Below are 22,494 nucleotides of genomic sequence, written 5' to 3'. Positions count from 1 at the left end.
TAATTATATGCGACGGATCAGATCGATAGCGTTGAAGCATCGAAACATGAAAGACATCGTGAATCTTTTCAAGCTCAGGGGGCAAAATCAATCTATACGCAACTGGCCCCACTCGTTCGGAGATTTCGTACGGCCCAATGAATCTCGGGCTCAACTTGCCCTTACAGCCAAACCTAAGTACCTTTTTCCAAGGCGAAACTTTAAGGAACACTTTATCTCCCACCTGATATTCAATGTCCTTCCGTTTCAGATCCGCATACGATTTCTGACGATCTGTGGCTGCCTTCAAACTTTCACGGATTACTTTTACTTTCTGTTCGGCATCTTTAATCAAATCAACTCCGAAAATTTTACTTTCACCGAGCTCGGTCCAAAACAATGGTGTACGGCATTTACGACCGTACAAAGCCTCGTAAGGTGCCATCTTAACACTTGATTGAAAACTATTGTTGTAAGCGAATTCAATCAAAGGTACATACCGTTCCCATGAACCACTAAACTCAAGGATGCAACATCTCAGCATGTCCTCGAGTATCTGAATTATCCGCTCGGATTGACCATCGGTTTGGGGATGAAAAGCGGTGCTAAAATGCAGCTTGGTACCCAGAGCTTCTTGCAATTTCTTCCAAAATCGCGAGGTGAATCTCGGATCTCTATCCGACACGATAGAAATAGGTACTCCATGTAATCTCACAATCTGAGTAACATACAATTCGGCTAGTTTATCCAATGAAAAATCCGTACGCACGGGGATAAAGTGAGCCGACTTAGTCAGCCTATCAACAACAACCCAAATCGCATCCTTCTTACTTGCGGACAATGGCAGTCCGGACACAAAGTCCATTGTGACTCGGTCCCATTTCCACTCGGGTATCATGATCGGCTGAAGTAACCCTGAAGGCACTTGATGTTTCGCTTTCACTTGTTGACATATTAAACATCTCGAAACAAAGTCGGAGATGTCTCGCTTCATACCATGCCACCAAAACCGACGTTTCAAGTCGTTGTACATTTTCGTGCTCCCCGGGTGAATTGACATTCGGCTACAATGGGCTTCGTTCAGGATCATCGGAATGAGTTCCGAATTCCTTGGAACGCACAAACGACTTCTAAACCTCAAACAACCATCATCATCAATCTGAAACTCCGATTCCTTGTTCGGAACACACTCAGCTCTTTTTGCAACCAATTCATCATCGACTTTCTGAGCTTCACGAATTTGATGAGTCAATAATGGTTTGGCTTTTAATTCAGCTACTAACACATTGTCAGGTAGAACAGACAAGTGTACATTCATCGCTCGCAAAGCAAACAGTGATTTCCGGCTTAAGGCGTCCGCAACCACATTAGCCTTTCCCGGGTGGTAATCAATGACAAGCTCGTAATCTTTCAACAACTCAAGCCAACGTCTTTGTCGCAGATTCAAGTCTCGTTGAGTCATCAAATATTTGAGACTTTTGTGATCCGAAAACACATGGCACTTCTCACCAAACAAATAATGTCGCCATATTTTTAATGCAAACACAATGGCGGCTAGTTCGAGATCATGGGTCGGATAATTCCTCTCGTGTGGCTTCAATTGTCTTGACGCATAGGCCACAACTCGACCTTCTTGCATCAATACGCAACCCAACCCAAGTAGGGATGCGTCACTATAAACAACAAACTCTTTACCCGATTCGGGTTGTACCAAAATTGGAGCTTCAGTCAGATGAGTTTTCAGTTGATCGAAGCTTTTCTGACATTTCTCCGTCCATTCGAACTTAACATCCTTCTGAAGTAGCTTCGTCATTGGTGTGGCTATCATCGAGAAACCTTTGACAAATCGTCGGTAATAACCGGCGAGCCCTAGAAAGCTCCGGACTTCGGTAACATTTCTCGGAGGCTTCCAGTTAAGTATGGCTGAAATTTTGCTCGGGTCAACTCGAATACCCGATGCGGATACCACATGACCCAAGAAGCTAACCTCTCTTAACCAGAACTCACACTTACTGAACTTAGCATATAACTGCTTATCCCGCAAAATTTGCAACACTTGCCTCAGATGCTCAGCATGTTCGGTCTCATCTCTTGAATAGACCAAGATGTCATCAATAAACACAACTACGAACCGATCCAAATACGGCCTAAAGATCCGATTCATCAAATCCATAAACACCGCAGGGGCATTAGTGAGCCCAAACGGCATCACTAAGAACTCATAGTGACCGTACCTCGTTCTGAAAGCAGTTTTGGGTACGTCCGAATCTCGAATCTGCAACTGATAATAACCCGATCTCAAATCTATCTTTGAAAACACCGATGCCCCCTTTAATTGATCGAACAGATCATCAATACGCGGCAACGGATATTTATTCTTTATCGTCACTTTATTCAGTTGACGATAGTCAATGCACAACCTCATGGTTCCGTCCTTCTTTTTCACGAACAATACTGGTGCACCCCAAGGTGAGAAACTCGGTCGAGCGAAGCCTCTATCCGTCAATTCTTGCAACTGAGCTTTCAACTCTTTTAACTCGGTTAGTGCCATACGATACGGAGCGATCGAAATAGGCGTAGTTCCAGGTACAAGCTCAATACCAAACTCTACCTCCCGAACAGGTGGCAAACCCGGTAACTCTTCAGGAAAAACATCCGGGTATTCACAGACCACCGGCACCGATTCGGGTTTCTTTTCTAACTCCTTGTCATCAAGTACATACGCGAGGTATGCTTCGCACCCTTTCCTTACATATTTCTGGGCCAACATTGCTGATATTACAGCTGGCAACCCCCTTAAGTCCGCAGACTCAACTCGGATTATTTCGTTATTTGCGCACCTCAAATCGATAGTCTTGCTTTTGCAATTCACAACCGCATCATGCGCGGTTAACCAATCCAAACCAAGAATAACATCAAACTCGTTGAACGGCAAAAGCATCAAATCAGCCGGAAAACAGGATTCTCGGATTATTAGAGGGCATCTCTTACACACTTTATCAACAAGTACGCATTGACCCAAAGGGTTTGATACTCGAATTACGAGCTCAGTAGACTCAACAGGTAGAGTCTTACTGGTTGCTAAGGTTTCGCATACATATGAATGAGTAGAACCAGGGTCAATCAATGCAATCACATTAGTATCAAAGAGAGTGAAGGTACCAGTGATGACGTCGGGGGAGGTTGCCTCCTCTCGTGCGCGAATGGCATATGCTCTAGCAGGAGTACGGTTCTCGGCGCGATCGGCCGTATCAGAGGCCCCCCTCTGACTACCACCCCTGCCTCCTAATATTCTCGGTGGTCTACCTCTAGATGTCACTCCACTAGGTCTTGCACCTTGAATCTTATTCTTCTCATCCAGCTCCGTGCAATCTCTAATGAAGTGGTCCTTCGAACCGCATCCGTAACAGGCCCTGTTAGTAGACTTGCCCCAACATTCACCTAGGTGTCGTCTTCCACATTGGGGACATTCAGGTTTCTCGTGACGATTATTGCCCACACTAGCTACCGAAGTAGCTCGGGAGCCCATCGATGGTCTTGCCCTGATGGAAATTCCCGCAGTCGCCCTCGACTTATTAATGTCCTCCCTGAACTTCTTCACAGCTGAGAACGGAGCTTTACTCGTCGATCTTTTACGATAATCTCTAGCTTCAAATTCAGCCTTCCTCTTCTCCTTTCCAAGTTCCTCCGCCTTGCAGGCTCGTTCGACTAGTGTTACGAATTCCTTTATTTCCAAAATACCCGTTAGTAGCTTTAAATCTTCATTCAATCCTTCCTCGAATCTTTTGCACATAGCAACCTCATCAGCTACACACTCCCGGGCATACCTACTAAGTCTTACGAATTCATGTTCGTATTCAGATACAGTCATACGGCCTTGCTTGAGTTCCAAGAACTCCTTACGCTTCTGGTCAATGAACCGTTGGCTAATAAATTTCTTCCGGAATTCCGTTTGAAAGAAGTCCCAAGTTACTCGCTCGTTCGGGACTATGGAAATCAAGGTCCTCCACCAATAGTAGGCTGAGTCTCGCAGCAAAGATACAGCACATTTTAGACATTCATCGGGTGTGCATGACAATTCATCGAACACCCGAATGGTGTTATCAAGCCAGAACTCGGCCCTTTCGGCGTCATCAGTTACTATGGCCTTGAACTCCTCGGCCCCACGCTTCCTAATCAAGTCTACAGGTGGCTTACTCAGCCTCACAGGATCAGCGACTGATGGCCTTACAGGCTCTTGGGGTGGATTATTCAAATTTGGGAATTGTTGGACAGCCGGGTTGGCTCGGGCATATTGCGCGGCCCACTCATTCATCATGGTAAAGAAGGCTTGTTTAGCCCCCTCACCTTGATTATTCGCAGATGACTGAGGTTCAACAGGCGGCGTCCCTTGTGCAGGAGCAGCCGCTACGCTCTCAACGTCATCCGCTAGGGTTCTTTCTTCATCGGGATCCATTTACTAATCAAGACAAAAACATTTCAACCGTCAGAAGTCATCACCCTTTTAAACATTAACATTATGGAATGTATAGCTAGACTCATACGTGCTATGGTAGTCCTAGAACCGACTAAACCATAGCTCTGATACCAATAAAATGTAACACCCCGAACCCGAAACCGACACCGGAGTCGAACACGAGGTGTTAACTGGCTTTAGCCCCTTACAAAATTTATTTTCCAGACACTGCCCAATCTGTGTACTAGCCGCTTTAAAAATCATATCTTGAGTTTCGTAACTCAAAAATCAGTTTCGTAATTTTTCCCAGAAACTAGACTCATGTGCCCATCTATGTATTTTTTTCTAGAATTTTTGGTTGGGCCAATTAGTACAGTTTATTAGTCAAAGTCCCCCAAGTTGCAGGGGTCGACTACACTGACCTTTGTCCATTACGACTGGGATATCTCCCTGCACGGGGCTTCAATACTGTTGCCGTTTGTTTATATGAAAACTAGACTCAGAGAGGAATCTGCAAATATTTGGTACGACCCCTAATTATCTCTGGTTAATTTATAATGAATTTCCAAAGTCGGAGCAGGGAATCCAGAAACCGTTCTGGCCCTGTCCCACTAAAATCTGATTATCTCTTAATATACTACCCATATGATCTTTTCGTTACTTCCTCATGAAAGCAGACTCATCGAGCTTCGATTACATAATTTATTCATCAATTAATTCCACTCCCACTATTTTTAGTGATTTTTCAATCTCATGACACTGCTGCTGCCAGCATCTGTTACGAAAGTAACTAGGTCCATTTCATGCCTACCCTTGATCCAATTCAATCGAACATTCGTGCCATTTTCGCATGGCTTAAAGTTTACATGCCATAATTCAAACACAACGTACTAGCTTATACATGCCAAAATGATCTTCTAAACACACTAAGAAGAAAGTACCAAAACTTGCTATCCGGTGTGATGACTTCAATGACGGCCCGACCCCGCAAAAATAGATGAGACCAAGCAACCTATAGTGGGTGACAAGGAAACATCGAGTGAGTTTATAACTCAGTAAGTCATAAGCAATGCACTACCATCTATCAACAACATTATCACAAGAGGAAACAAAATGGAACGAGACAATTTACTCTATCCATACCGAACCATACCATAGTTCCTCCAACTTATCAATTCAATTTCATATCAATTCATGCATTCACATTCTATATACTCATCAATAGGACATTGAAGCAATTTCATAAATCGATTTATTTTCGTTACAATCAAACGACTATACGACCTTTCACCCATCCTACGATAAAACTTATGTACGTGACTTCAAGTATATTTGTCACATAGGTTCGAACTTACCGAGCTCAACACCAAGTATAAGCATAGCACCTATTAGCCACGTGCTCAAGACACTTACCCGACCCGCTGTCCGCGATCGACTCAATAGTGTCGCACACATAGTGTCCATAATGATTCACGAATGTATATTGAGCCCGCACACTCAGTGCTATACAATCAAATCGCACACTTAGTGCTACATAGTTAGACTCGCACACTTAGTGCCGCATGGTCAATTCGCACACTTAGTGCATCATATTCATTTCGCACACTTAGTGCAACATAGTCGAATCGCACACTTAGTGCTGTACAATTTAATCCCGCGCACCTAGCGCCAATCTCATGGTCATAAATGGTTATCCCGCACGTTTAGTGCCGAGATCAACAACTCATTACATCTTACCTCTTTTCATTCATTCAACAATTTCATCATCACATACGTACATGCATATATATATGTATATTTATTCATTCCAATCAGCATCAATACATACACATTATGACCATTTGAAATAATACCCACTACATGCTTAATGACTTACTTTATGTTGGGTAAAATAATTCCGAGTGGGCTACTCGATGACCTTCGATTTCCCCTTGTTGGACGCCTCTCCTTTAGGTTCTTGAGCTTAAATAATACAAATAAGAGTATTCAATATTTAACTCAATAACATGAATTTATTTATCACATTCGGCAATCACACATCATTAAATTTTCAAACCAAGATGTCATTATATGACCACATATACACATATCCATATACTCAAGCTCAATAATTATAATGTAATATCATGTACCCACTTTAAGTATATTGCCGAATATACTTAATCATACATACACCTAACCAAAACAATTTCCTAAAATCTTCATATCATTTATACACTAGGCCGATTGCCCTCACCAAGTTCACCTATGTTCTTCAACAATTCCTTCATTGATCAAGCACATATTCGGCTAAGAAATGGCAATTTTAGCAACCTTCGATTTAGTACTTAACTTTTACCACATATCAAATAACTCATTTCCTTACTCATGTGACCACGTATATTCGGTCATGCATACACACATAAAATCAATTTGGAGACTCTATCAATCCCACATACATTCGGCACCTTCATCCACCATTCTACCAAGCATGTAACATTCAAACACAACCAAACTCACATTCGGCCCTAGCTCATAACAAGGTAGCCGATTCTTTTTATAGTTCAAACATTCCTCTATCATCATTCACCTAACTTTAACATGAAACCACAAAACTCACCATTTCTCATCCAACTAACATGAACAACAACCATTCCTTGAACACTTTCTCATGACCGATTGCTCATGTTATCAACAAGATTCCAGGTTTGAACATGGGCTATTTAAAACATGCATGCATCTCAAAGACAACATCAAACATACCTTAGTCTAGCAAACCACCATAGCCGATTTTCTCAAGCTCTTCCCCCTTCCTTTTTGCATTTTCGGCCAAGGATGATAAAAGATGAACAAATTTTTTTCTTTCTTCTTTAGAACATTCGGCCAAGGGGAAATGAAGAAAGATGGACACTTTTTTTTTGTTTTTCCTTCTTACTTTCACGGCAAAAGGGGAGGAAAGAAACAATTACCACCCATCCTTTCCTTTTTCCATTTCTTTATTTCCCCATACTTCTTATTATATTTCATCCTACATACCTCACTAGGCCAACATGTTCCCAACATGTTTCCACCCATAGCATGGCCGGCCACTACATATTAGGGAGGGGGAATTTGACATGCAAGTCCCCTTTTTCTTCCACATGCACTAATAGGTCCTCATGCATTGACCTATCACATTTTAAAATTTTCTCATATAAGTCCTATTGACTAAATTCACATGCAATCGACCAAATCGAAGCTTGAAATTTTCACACATTCATTATTACATATTCTAGATAATAAACATCACATTCAAACCTTTCGGTGACTCGGTTTAGCGGTCCCGAAACCACTTCCTGACTAGGGTCAATTTTGGGCTGTCACAACTCCCCCCACTTAAGAAATTTTCGTCCTCGAAAATCTTACCAGTAAATAGGTTTGGATATCGTTCTTTCATCGAGCTCTCGGGTTCCCAAGTTGCTTCCTCGATCCCGTGTTTGAGCCACAACACCTTAACCAACGGAACCCTTTTGTTTTGCAACTCTTTCACCTCACGAGCTAGGATACGTATCGGTTCTTCTTCATAACTCATATCGGCTTGAATTTCAACCTCTGATGGGCTAATTATATGCGACGGATCAGATCGATAGCGTCGAAGCATCGAAACATGAAAGACATCGTGAATCTTTTCAAGCTCAGGGGGCAAAATCAATCTATACGCAACTGGCCCCACTCGTTCGGAGATTTCGTACGGCCCAATGAATCTCGGGCTCAACTTGCCCTTACGGCCAAACCTAAGTACCTTTTTCCAAGGCGAAACTTTAAGGAACACTTTATCTCCCACCTGATATTCAATGTCCTTCCGTTTCAGATCCGCATACGATTTCTGACGATCTGTGGCTGCCTTCAAACTTTCACGGATTACTTTTACTTTCTGTTCGGCATCTTTAATCAAATCAACTCCGAAAATTTTACTTTCACCGAGCTCGGTCCAAAACAATGGTGTACGGCATTTACGACCGTACAAAGCCTCGTAAGGTGCCATCTTAACACTTGATTGAAAACTATTGTTGTAAGCGAATTCAATCAAAGGTACATACCGTTCCCATGAACCACTAAACTCAAGGATGCAACATCTCAGCATGTCCTCGAGTATCTGAATTATCCGCTCGGATTGACCATCGGTTTGGGGATGAAAAGCGGTGCTAAAATGCAGCTTGGTACCCAGAGCTTCTTGCAATTTCTTCCAAAATCGCGAGGTGAATCTCGGATCTCTATCCGACACGATAGAAATAGGTACTCCATATAATCTCACAATCTGAGTAACATACAATTCGGCTAGTTTATCCAATGAAAAATCCGTACGCACGGGGATAAAGTGAGCCGACTTAGTCAGCCTATCAACAACAACCCAAATCGCATCCTTCTTACTTGCGGACAATGGCAGTCCGGACACAAAGTCCATTGTGACTCGGTCCCATTTCCACTCGGGTATCATGATCGGCTGAAGTAACCCTGAAGGCACTTGATGTTTCGCTTTCAGTTGTTGACATATTAAACATCTCGAAACAAAGTCGGAGATGTCTCGCTTCATACCATGCCACCAAAACCGACGTTTCAAGTCGTTGTACATTTTCATGCTCCCCGGGTGAATTGACATTCGGCTACAATGGGCTTCGTTCAGGATCATCGGAATGAGTTCCGAATTCCTTGGAACGCACAAACGACTTCTAAACCTCAAACAACCATCATCATCAATCTGAAACTCCGATTCCTTGTTCGGAACACACTCAGCTCGTTTTGCAACCAATTCATCATCGACTTTCTGAGCTTCACGAATTTGATGAGTCAATAATGGTTTGGCTTTTAATTCAGCTACTAACACATTGTCAGGTAGAACAGACAAGTGTACATTCATCGCTCGCAAAGCAAACAGTGATTTCCGGCTTAAGGCGTCCGCAACCACATTAGCCTTTCCCGGGTGGTAATCAATGACAAGCTCGTAATCTTTCAACAACTCAAGCCAACGTCTTTGTCGCAGATTCAAGTCTCGTTGAGTCATCAAATATTTGAGACTTTTGTGATCCGAAAACACATGGCACTTCTCACCAAACAAATAATGTCGCCATATTTTTAATGCAAACACAATGGCGGCTAGTTCGAGATCATGGGTCGGATAATTCCTCTCGTGTGGCTTCAATTGTCTTGACGCATAGGCCACAACTCGACCTTCTTGCATCAATACGCAACCCAACCCAAGTAGGGATGCGTCACTATAAACAACAAACTCTTTACCCGATTCGGGTTGTACCAAAATTGGAGCTTCAGTCAGATGAGTTTTCAGTTGATCGAAGCTTTTCTGACATTTCTCCGTCCATTCGAACTTAACATCCTTCTGAAGTAGCTTCGTCATTGGTGTGGCTATCATCGAGAAACCTTTGACAAATCGTCGGTAATAACCGGCGAGCCCTAGAAAGCTCCGGACTTCGGTAACATTTCTCGGAGGCTTCCAGTTAAGTATGGCTGAAATTTTGCTCGGGTCAACTCGAATACCCGATGCGGATACCACATGACCCAAGAAGCTAACCTCTCTTAACCAGAACTCACACTTACTGAACTTAGCATATAACTGCTTATCCCGCAAAATTTGCAACACTTGCCTCAGATGCTCAGCATGTTCGGTCTCATCTCTTGAATAGACCAAGATGTCATCAATAAACACAACTACGAACCGATCCAAATACGGCCTAAAGATCCGATTCATCAAATCCATAAACACCGCAGGGGCATTAGTGAGCCCAAACGGCATCACTAAGAACTCATAGTGACCGTACCTCGTTCTGAAAGCAGTTTTGGGTACGTCCGAATCTCGAATCTGCAACTGATAATAACCCGATCTCAAATCTATCTTTGAAAACACCGATGCCCCCTTTAATTGATCGAACAGATCATCAATACGCGGCAACGGATATTTATTCTTTATCGTCACTTTATTCAGTTGACGATAGTCAATGCACAACCTCATGGTTCCGTCCTTCTTTTTCACGAACAATACTGGTGCACCCCAAGGTGAGAAACTCGGTCGAGCGAAGCCTCTATCCGTCAATTCTTGCAACTGAGCTTTCAACTCTTTTAACTCGGTTAGTGCCATACGATACGGAGCGATCGAAATAGGCGTAGTTCCAGGTACAAGCTCAATACCAAACTCTACCTCCCGAACAGGTGGCAAACCCGGTAACTCTTCAGGAAAAACATCCGGGTATTCACAGACCACCGGCACCGATTCGGGTTTCTTTTCTAACTCCTTGTCATCAAGTACATACGCGAGGTATGCTTCGCACCCTTTCCTTACATATTTCTGGGCCAACATTGCTGATATTACAGCTGGCAACCCCCTTAAGTCCACAGACTCAACTCGGATTATTTCGTTATTTGCGCACCTCAAATCGATAGTCTTGCTTTTGCAATTCACAACCGCATCATGCGCGGTTAACCAATCCAAACCAAGAATAACATCAAACTCGTTGAACGGCAAAAGCATCAAATCAGCCGGAAAACAGGATTCTCGGATTATTAGAGGGCATCTCTTACACACTTTATCAACAAGTACGCATTGACCCAAAGGGTTTGATACTCGAATTACGAGCTCAGTAGACTCAACAGGTAGAGTCTTACTGGTTGCTAAGGTTTCGCATACATATGAATGAGTAGAACCAGGGTCAATCAATGCAATCACATTAGTATCAAAGAGAGTGAAGGTACCAGTGATGACGTCGGGGGAGGTTGCCTCCTCTCGTGCGCGAATGGCATATGCTCTAGCAGGAGTACGGTTCTCGGCGCGATCGGCCGTATCAGAGGCCCCCCTCTGACTACCACCCCTGCCTCCTAATATTCTCGGTGGTCTACCTCTAGATGTCACTCCACTAGGTCTTGCACCTTGAATCTTATTCTTCTCATCCAGCTCCGTGCAATCTCTAATGAAGTGGTCCTTCGAACCGCATCCGTAACAGGCCCTGTTAGTAGACTTGCCCCAACATTCACCTAGGTGTCGTCTTCCACATTGGGGACATTCAGGTTTCTCGTGACGATTATTGCCCACACTAGCTACCGAAGTAGCTCGGGAGCCCATCGATGGTCTTGCCCTGATGGAAATTCCCGCAGTCGCCCTCGACTTATTAATGTCCTCCCTGAACTTCTTCACAGCTGAGAACGGAGCTTTACTCGTCGATCTTTTACGATAATCTCTAGCTTCAAATTCAGCCTTCCTCTTCTCCTTTCCAAGTTCCTCCGCCTTGCAGGCTCGTTCGACTAGTGTTACGAATTCCTTTATTTCCAAAATACCCGTTAGTAGCTTTAAATCTTCATTCAATCCTTCCTCGAATCTTTTGCACATAGCAACCTCATCAGCTACACACTCCCGGGCATACCTACTAAGTCTTACGAATTCATGTTCGTATTCAGATACAGTCATACGGCCTTGCTTGAGTTCCAAGAACTCCTTACGCTTCTGGTCAATGAACCGTTGGCTAATAAATTTCTTCCGGAATTCCGTTTGAAAGAAGTCCCAAGTTACTCGCTCGTTCGGGACTATGGAAATCAAGGTCCTCCACCAATAGTAGGCTGAGTCTCGCAGCAAAGATACAGCACATTTTAGACATTCATCGGGTGTGCATGACAATTCATCGAACACCCGAATGGTGTTATCAAGCCAGAACTCGGCCCTTTCGGCGTCATCAGTTACTATGGCCTTGAACTCCTCGGCCCCACGCTTCCTAATCAAGTCTACAGGTGGCTTACTCAGCCTCACAGGATCAGCGACTGATGGCCTTACAGGCTCTTGGGGTGGATTATTCAAATTTGGGAATTGTTGGACAGCCGGGTTGGCTCGGGCATATTGCGCGGCCCACTCATTCATCATGGTAAAGAAGGCTTGTTTAGCCCCCTCACCTTGATTATTCGCAGATGACTGAGGTTCAACAGGCGGCGTCCCTTGTGCAGGAGCAGCCGCTACGCTCTCAACGTCATCCGCTAAGGTTCTTTCTTCATCGGGATCCATTTACTAATCAAGACAAAAACATTTCAACCGTCAGAAGTCATCACCCTTTTAAACATTAACATTATGGAATGTATAGCTAGACTCATACGTGCTATGGTAGTCCTAGAACCGACTAAACCATAGCTCTGATACCAATAAAATGTAACACCCCGAACCCGAAACCGACACCGGAGTCGAACACGAGGTGTTAACTGGCTTTAGCCCCTTACAAAATTTATTTTCCAGACACTGCCCAATCTGTATACTAGCCGCTTTAAAAATCATATCTTGAGTTTCGTAACTCAAAAATCAGTTTCGTAATTTTTCCCAGAAACTAGACTCATGTGCCCATCTATGTATTTTTTTTCTAGAATTTTTGGTTGGGCCAATTAGTACAGTTTATTAGTCAAAGTCCCCCAAGTTGCAGGGGTCGACTACACTGACCTTTGTCCATTACGACTAGTATATCTCCCTGCACGGGGCTTCAATACTGTTGCCGTTTGTTTCTATGAAAACTAGACTCAGAGAGGAATCTGCACATATTTGGTACGACCCCTAATTATCTCTGGTTAATTTATAATGAATTTCCAAAGTCGGAGCAGGGAATCCAGAAACCGTTCTGGCCCTGTCCCACTAAAATCTGATTATCTCTTAATATACTGCCCATATGATCTTTTCGTTACTTCCTCATGAAAGCAGACTCATCGAGCTTCGATTACATAATTTATTCATCAATTAATTCCACTTCCACTATTTTTAGTGATTTTTCAATCTCATGACACTGCTGCTGCCAGCATCTGTTACGAAAGTAACTAGGTCCATTTCATGCCTACCCTTGATCCAATTCAATCGAACATTCGTGCCATTTTCGCATGGCTTAAAGTTTACATGCCATAATTCAAACACAACGTACTAGCTTATACATGCCAAAATGATCTTCTAAACACACTAAGAAGAAAGTACCAAAACTTGCTATCCGGTGTGATGACTTCAATGACGGCCCGACCCCGCAAAAATAGATGAGACCAAGCAACCTATAGTGGGTGACAAGGAAACATCGAGTGAGTTTATAACTCAGTAAGTCATAAGCAATGCACTACCATCTATCAACAACATTATCACAAGAGGAAACAAAATGGAACGAGACAATTTACTCTATCCATACCGAACCATACCATAGTTCCTCCAACTTATCAATTCAATTTCATATCAATTCATGCATTCACATTCTATATACTCATCAATAGGACATTGAAGCAATTTCATAAATCGATTTATTTTCGTTACAATCAAACGACTATACGACCTTTCACCCATCCTACGATAAAACTTATGTACGTGACTTCAAGTATATTTGTCACATAGGTTCGAACTTACCGAGCTCAACACCAAGTATAAGCATAGCACCTATTAGCCACGTGCTCAAGACACTTACCCGACCCGCTGTCCGCGATCGACTCAATAGTGTCGCACACATAGTGTCCATAATGATTCACGAATGTATATTGAGCCCGCACACTCAGTGCTATACAATCAAATCGCACACTTAGTGCTACATAGTTAGACTCGCACACTTAGTGCCGCATGGTCAATTCGCACACTTAGTGCATCATATTCATTTCGCACACTTAGTGCAACATAGTCGAATCGCACACTTAGTGCTGTACAATTTAATCCCGCGCACCTAGCGCCAATCTCATGGTCATAAATGGTTATCCCGCACGTTTAGTGCCGAGATCAACAACTCATTACATCTTACCTCTTTTCATTCATTCAACAATTTCATCATCACATACGTACATGCATATATATATGTATATTTATTCATTCCAATCAGCATCAATACATACACATTATGACCATTTGAAATAATACCCACTACATGCTTAATGACTTACTTTATGTTGGGTAAAATAATTCCGAGTGGGCTACTCGATGACCTTCGATTTCCCCTTGTTGGACGCCTCTCCTTTAGGTTCTTGAGCTTAAATAATACAAATAAGAGTATTCAATATTTAACTCAATAACATGAATTTATTTATCACATTCGGCAATCACACATCATTAAATTTTCAAACCAAGATGTCATTATATGACCACATATACACATATCCATATACTCAAGCTCAATAATTATAATGTAATATCATGTACCCACTTTAAGTATATTGCCGAATATACTTAATCATACATACACCTAACCAAAACAATTTCCTAAAATCTTCATATCATTTATACACTAGGCCGATTGCCCTCACCAAGTTCACCTATGTTCTTCAACAATTCCTTCATTGATCAAGCACATATTCGGCTAAGAAATGGCAATTTTAGCAACCTTCGATTTAGTACTTAACTTTTACCACATATCAAATAACTCATTTCCTTACTCATGTGACCACGTATATTCGGTCATGCATACACACATAAAATCAATTTGGAGACTCTATCAATCCCACATACATTCGGCACCTTCATCCACCATTCTACCAAGCATGTAACATTCAAACACAACCAAACTCACATTCGGCCCTAGCTCATAACAAGGTAGCCGATTCTTTTTATAGTTCAAACATTCCTCTATCATCATTCACCTAACTTTAACATGAAACCACAAAACTCACCATTTCTCATCCAACTAACATGAACAACAACCATTCCTTGAACACTTTCTCATGACCGATTGCTCATGTTATCAATAAGATTCAAGGTTTGAACATGGGCTATTTAAAACATGCATGCATCTCAAAGACAACATCAAACATACCTTAGTCTAGCAAACCACCATAGCCGATTTTCTCAAGCTCTTCCCCCTTCCTTTTTGCATTTTCGGCCAAGGATGATAAAAGATGAACAAATTTTTTTCTTTCTTCTTTAGAACATTCGGCCAAGGGGAAATGAAGAAAGATGGACACTTTTTTTTGTTTTTCCTTCTTACTTTCACGGCAAAAGGGGAGGAAAGAAACAATTACCACCCATCCTTTCCTTTTTCCATTTCTTTATTTCCCCATACTTCTTATTATATTTCATCCTACATACCTCACTAGGCCAACATGTTCCCAACATGTTTCCACCCATAGCATGGTCGGCCACTACATATTAGGGAGGGGGAATTTGACATGCAAGTCCCCTTTTTCTTCCACATGCACTAATAGGTCCTCATGCATTGACCTATCACATTTTAAAATTTTCTCATATAAGTCCTATTGACTAAATTCACATGCAATCGACCAAATCGAAGCTTGAAATTTTCACACATTCATTATTACATATTCTAGATAATAAACATCACATTCAAACCTTTCGGTGACTCGGTTTAGCGGTCCCGAAACCACTTCCCGACTAGGGTCAATTTTGGGCTGTCACACATCCAATAACCGAGTGGCATGCAGGAGTTGTATATTCCATACTGCCACCAAACACGAGTGCTTCTGTGTTCTGCCTCCCACTAACGGAGTGTCGGGTAGGGGTCGTGTATTCCTCTCGAACAACAGTAGATGTTGAAGTCGCAAATGTTTCATTTGGCGGTGAAATTTGTACATATAACTCAAGATAGGGTGATCCACTAGCGAAATGAGTCTACACCATTGCCTTAAAGCTACGACCACCTTTGATATCAAATGAGTCATATCTCATAGGATCAATCAAAGCACAAAATCAATACTTAATAGAAGAAACTCTCATTGGCGTCGTTTCGAAGATTTTGCGCCTAATTCTTTTACGAAATTCTGTCAAATCTATAGTCTGGATAAAAACCAATTGCGTTGTGTTCTCCGATAAAAAAATAACGCCGTTATCGATGTCACGGACCTCACCATCATAGTAATAATAGTACTAATACGTTCACTCATCTTCAATTTCTATTCTGCTTAGCCTCTCTAATGTTTCTTGCTATAACTTATGCAACCTGAGAATGAAATTTGGCTCATTTATAGCCTAAAGCCAAACATGAACTACTGTAGAAAAAGAGTGTCGACATGGGAGCTTTTTTCATCAATTTTGCTGACAGTGCATCCTGCTTGAAGCGTTTTTGACACTATTTGTTTAGAAACGTCTTCTCAAAATTATTTTTTCAGGAACTATTGTAGAAAAAGAGCGTCCACATGGGAGCTTTTTTCAATAATTTTGCTGACAATGCATCCTGCTTGAAGCGTTTTTCATACTATTTGTTAAGAACAGTATTCTCAAAATTATTTTTTCAGGAACTACTATAGAAAAAAAAACAAAATCCTTATTGTCAATTTAATTTTCCCTATATCCTAAACCTAAATACAATATTATTTTAAAAAAACTAAACCCTAATTTAATTAATTTATTTAAAATACTTAAACCCTAATTTAATTAATTTTTAAAAAATAACACTAAATCTTGATTTATTTTTTTAAATTCCTAAAATCCAAAACCCTAAATTATTTTAACAAAACCCTAAAAACCTAACCCTAAATTATTTTAACAAAACTTTAACCCTAAAAACCCTAACCAAAAAACTCTAGGGACTAAACATTTAAAAAGCCCTAACCTAGAAAAAAACACTGAGCAAAATGCGCCACTGGGGAAGCAATTTTGCCACGTCAGCAAAGTGCGTCTACGTCTGTGTGTTTTATGCTAACATGGCAAAATCGCTCCCAGGGGCGCATTTTGTTGAACTTTCACCCTAAAACGCTCCTATATGGACGCGTTTTGCCAAAATCGACCCTTTCCGGTAAATAATGTAGAAATTAGTCCATTTCTATAAATATACTTGAAAATAGGCCTTTATAGATAAATTAGTCCGAATAATTTATATAAATAAACATTTTCACATTGAATAAATTAACGGGGATAATTGAGTGAAAGAATGAAATTCGGTCAAACAAACATGTTCGCGTTGAAAAATTTTAACAGGTTTGTAAGGAATACAAGTGGCAGTGTAGACAGTAGCTCATGTAACTCATCCAACAAATATAACTTACCATATTTGGTAAAAACCCAACTATAAAATATATCTTAGATCTATTGAATTGATTTAAAAATTAGATAATATATATAATTGATCAGATATATGACAAAGATCAAGAGGCCCGATTTAAAAGTAAAGGGCAGCAAATTCCAGTCTGTGTTGTCGGCGCCACTTGCATGTTTTTGGGAGTCAACCTTTTTTATTAAAATATTATTATTTGATTATATTTTATTCTATTGAGATTCTTGTTATTTTCTTTATAGATAGAAGCTAAGGTTTAGGTCGAAAACATAGTTCATTACGTTGATAAAATAAATTTTATTTTTTTGACCAAGTTTGTATTCTTATTTCTAACTCTTAAAGTTTGATTAAGGTTTTCATCGATTTTCGACTAGAGCCCATACTCTAGTAAACTATAGTCAAGATTAGCAGAGAAGATCAAGTAGTTGAAAACTAAAAATGACATAATTCGTCTAATTCAAAAACATAAGTATAATTCGGGTAAAAGGTTTATTGTTCTAAATATTAATACGATTAACACGACTAGAATTCAAGCCATACCTGAGGGATGAATACCCTAACCATCAGGCCAACACACGGATTTACTATTAATTAAATTTTTAGTGAATAATATATAAAAATAATAAGATGACGTTACTTATATTATAATATGTTTGGCATATTAAATTTTGAAAATGACTATTTGACTTAATTATTTTAATAATAATTGTTTGGTAAAATTTGATTTTTTAAAATGTGAAAAATATAAACACCAAAAATCATGAAAATAAGGAATACATTTTACTTAAAGCAGAATTTAACGTAAAACAAAACTTGAGCTAATAAAGAAGTATGAATTGGTATTTGGTAGCAGTAATTAATTAACACGAAAGAGAAAAAAAAGTTCAAAACGAGCAAAAGAATAGGAGAACCATGTAAACGGTTGCGTTTCAGCGCGAAAGAAAAACGACGGCGTTTGACTCTGCCTTTCAACGATTTACACATAATAAAGTTTGCTCACTGCAGCAAAACCGATCGCCATTATGCAACCAAAAGTCTAACCTGAAGAAAGAAGAGAGTTTATGAGAATTTCCCAAATGGATGCTTTTCAGTGGCACAAGATTGCTGCTGTTTCTGGTTTTTAACTTCTTTCTCTCATCTTTTTCAATTCCTTTTTCGTACTTATTTATGGGTTTTTTTTTAAATAACAGGAATAGCAGCCCTTGGATTGGGCACTTATGGCTTCCATATCTTTAAACCTGAAAATCCCGTTTACAAGGAGGTTGTTTTTTTAATACCCTTTCATTTTTTTCACCCAAATTTTCACTTTTCAACGTTTTTGTTGTTCAATTATTTTCTTGTTCTTGTTTTTTTCCTTACTATAATTGGATGATGAACTTAGGTATGGCAAATCGCTTCTACTTACCACTTGTTTCACACAGCTGCTCTTCTTTCTGCTCCTATTACCAAACGCCCCCACATTGTTAGTTCCCTTTTGCCCTTTTATTTTTATAATTTCATTATTGATTTTCTGGGCATGGTTTGCTTAATATTCTTAGGAAAATACTTGTTGTTTTATTGATTGGTTTTATGGTTTTAGTTTTAAGAGACTAATCATACAATCCCCTGAATTTTATTGCTTCGTGTCGAGTTATCAATGGGCTAACTGCTCTCGTTTATTGTGCTTCAGTTTGGAGGCCTTTTGACTGCTGGCATTCTTTCTTTCTCTGGGTCGTAAGTTCCCTTCCCCTTTTATCTTCTTTTTTGAATTTGTTACTTGTTAGAAGTTTGTAATTGATGAATGCTAATCTGAGGGAAAAAAAAGATTTGGTGAAAGGGATTTGAATGATATTCATCGAGATTTCATACTTTGGGTTACTTTCCTTGATGAAAATGATACATTTAATTGTTTTAAACTTGTGTTTTTTTGTTGTTGCATGTGTTTGGTCATAAATCAGTGTCTTGTTTTTAAGTGCAATTCTTAGGTTAATGTTTCTTGAAAAGTTCATATATTTGGTCATTCTACCTGATGGATGCGGATGCATTTAACGGTTTAAAATTTGCATTTCTTAAGGTTTTTCTTTTATATTTTTATTGAGCTTCTTGTTTAGTTCATAATTAGCGAAGGCTTTGAATGTAATGTAGTTGGATGATATGTAAAATTGAGGGGACTCTAATAGCAATTTGACATTTTGCAACAATATGTTATTTATTGCAAATTTTATAGTTTTACAAATATTTAAATTTTGGCAGCATAAAAAGACTTTCGCAAGGCTGTTTTATCTCGCCACCAAAAGTGTGCCAAAAAAGTTTTGACGTATGGTTTTTTGCATCTAACTACAGCAATTTATATCTTGTTGCAAAAAGGATTTTTTTGCATATCAAATGCCTGCTGCCGCGAACAAGTTATTGTAAAACTCAACAAGAATGTGTATAAAATCGCTGCAAATACATTTTGCATAACCAATATTTGCTGCACCTTAAAACGTTTTATAAAATTTATTTGTTGCTTGTTGAGAAGTCTTCAAAGTGTTGTCTTCTGTGCGGCTGACCTGGACCCCAACAATTGAAGGTATTGTCCCTGTGTTGAAGTTTAGTCCTCGGCCTCCACGGAGAGCTGTGTATGGTCCACGGAGGGGGGCGTCTCAGTCGGTAGAGATAGGTACTTGCAAGACTTGGGATAAGTGTAAGTGTTGGGCATACGAATAATAATGGAGGTACTCAGGCGTAGCTTGAACCGCTAATCTTAGCTTAAAGTTGACATGTTTGTAAACATGGTACCACTTGAGCTACGACCTCTATTATTATTCACACGTCCAATACTAACATTTATCTTGAGTCTTGCAAGTACTTATCTCTACTGACCGAGCCCCCCGGTGAACCATACATGGCTTACCGCGGAGGCCAGGGACAAAACCTGACACGGAGACAATACCTTAAATTGTTGGGGTCTAGGTCGACTACCCAGAGGACAACACTTCGAAAACTTCTCCCAAGGGAACCGATTCCTCCTCAACATTACTAAATGTCAATTCCTTAGCGTGTTTGTATTGCTATTGAAACCATGGAGATTTTTTTCATAGGGTCTATGGGATACCATGCATATTACTAATGCTGTGAATAAAAGTGCATCTCTGTATTGACCATATCTCCTGTCATTCAACACTATGGATTCTTTGATTGAACAGAAACATAACCTAGCTTTGAACAGTTAGGTGTATGAATGTGAATAAATGCAGTCAGTTGTTTAGCAGGGAATGGATGTGTGAATGTATTTACCGTGCTAATGTTAAATTCATTCATGCAGAATTGATATGGTGAAAATATAATTAAATTATTATGTAGGTGTTACACGGCAGCATATCTGGAGGACAGAAAATATTCGGCCCTTGCTCCATTTGGTGGCCTTGCTTTTGTTGCCGGTTGGGCAAGTCTGTTATTCTAAGGTTGGATTTTCCTTAGAAGAACTTATGCTATCACTTGAAACAAGTTAGAGAACATCTTGTCCTCTTTGTTATGCCATATATGTAACAAACCTTTGTATAGTTGTTGTCTCATAAGATACCCTAATACATTTTTAATTGCAAACAAGACATAATTATGTATTTTTGTCTGTTATGAGTATTAACATTGTAATATGTCTTGTTTGATTGTGAAAATCAATTCAATACCTATTTACCCCCAAGCTTTTCCTGGGAAACGATGAATTTTACTAATACAAGAGTTTCCCTTTCTCTGTACACTTCTAGTATTATTTCCAGTTAATATGTTTTATTTCTTTAATTTTGATAAAATATTTTTTAAAAGCAATTTAAACTTTCAATTTATTAAAATATATTTTTCTTATATAATTACATGCAAAATTTTGTTTTAGTTTTATTTTATTAGATGTTTCATAGGCATAAAAGAAATTATAAAATTTTAGAATGTAATTTTATAAAAATAATATCGATTTTTAAAAAAATGAAAATTAAAACTAAATTTATGAAATAAACTTTAAAAAACATTTTATCATGCCATGAAACAATAATACTTGTGTTATTAAGTTTTTTCTTTCGTTAAAGAGGAAAGTGACATTTCACAAAGTGATCCTTAATTTTATATATTGGTGCTTTCCTATGATATGAAAATTTTTGAAATGCTGTTGATTAGAATATTATTGTTAGGAAAGTTATTTATGTATGTTACTCTTATTAAATAAAAGACTTTTTTTTTTTGATAAAAAATAGAGTTAATTCACTAGACATCTCCAAATTATTATCCTCATTTTAAATTGGTCCTCAAATTTCAAAACATTCTGTATATTTCCAAACTATTGATATATATATTAATCATGTCATTCAATTATTGAAACTGTTAATTTAACTATTAAATGACATGAAAAATTTTATGTGACATCATTTAAAATGAAAGTTTTAAAGAAAGTAAAATGTTGTTACATAACTTTTAAAATTAAAAATAAAGTAAAATCGAAAAGAAAAAGAGAGTGAACAATAGTTTCAGTAAAAACTTTGAAAATCTCAAAATTAAGAATTCTATAAGATCCATTTTTAAAATGTTTATTTTTCTTTAAATTTTTCATTTTAAATTATGTCTTAATAATTAAATTAACAATTTTAATAACGGGAGGACGTTATTGATCATTAATAGTTTGAGGATATAATTAGAATGTTAAAGTTTGAGAATCATTTTAAAATAGAGGGATTTTTTAAATAATTTTTAAGCTTAATGCACAAATTGATCCCTAAAGCATCTCGATTTTCTAAGTTGGGTACTTAAAACTTTGCACAATGGTTTAGGACTAAAGTTTGTTTTCCTTACAAGGTTCACCCCAAGCATTATCCTCCAACCAATCAAAAGCTGTGACATGGCACATCCTAATTAAAAACACTTTAAATTATTAAAAAATTTAAAATTTTAAAAATTATATTAACTGATTTTAAATATATATATATATTCAGTAAAATACTTATTAATAAATAATTTTCATATAAATAAAGAAACCAAGGAATTAAATATAAAAATAAAAATATATGGACCAAATCCGTCCTTATAAATATACCTTTTGAAACGGCTGTATACTAATGTCTGGATTAGATGCAGAGAATAGATTGGTGGTGAATCGATGGA

General features: G+C 39.1%; 1 protein-coding gene across 1 annotated transcript; it reads left to right on the top strand.

Annotated features, from left to right (window-relative positions):
* Window positions 1-18,237: 18,237 nt before the first annotated feature.
* On the top strand, window positions 18,238-21,104 carry LOC107954737 (transmembrane protein 256 homolog). Its single transcript, XM_016890388.2, has 5 exons — window positions 18,238-18,501; window positions 18,576-18,646; window positions 18,767-18,847; window positions 19,055-19,098; window positions 20,710-21,104. The coding sequence occupies exons 1-5, from the start codon at window positions 18,447-18,449 to the stop codon at window positions 20,807-20,809; spliced, it is 351 nt and encodes a 116-aa protein (XP_016745877.1). The 5' UTR covers window positions 18,238-18,446; the 3' UTR covers window positions 20,810-21,104.
* The last annotated feature ends 1,390 nt before the right edge of the window (window positions 21,105-22,494 follow it).

Source organism: Gossypium hirsutum, chromosome D07 (assembly GCF_007990345.1).
Source record: "Gossypium hirsutum isolate 1008001.06 chromosome D07, Gossypium_hirsutum_v2.1, whole genome shotgun sequence".
Lineage (NCBI taxonomy): Eukaryota > Viridiplantae > Streptophyta > Magnoliopsida > Malvales > Malvaceae > Gossypium > Gossypium hirsutum.
This window is presented reverse-complemented; position numbering and strand designations above follow the sequence as displayed.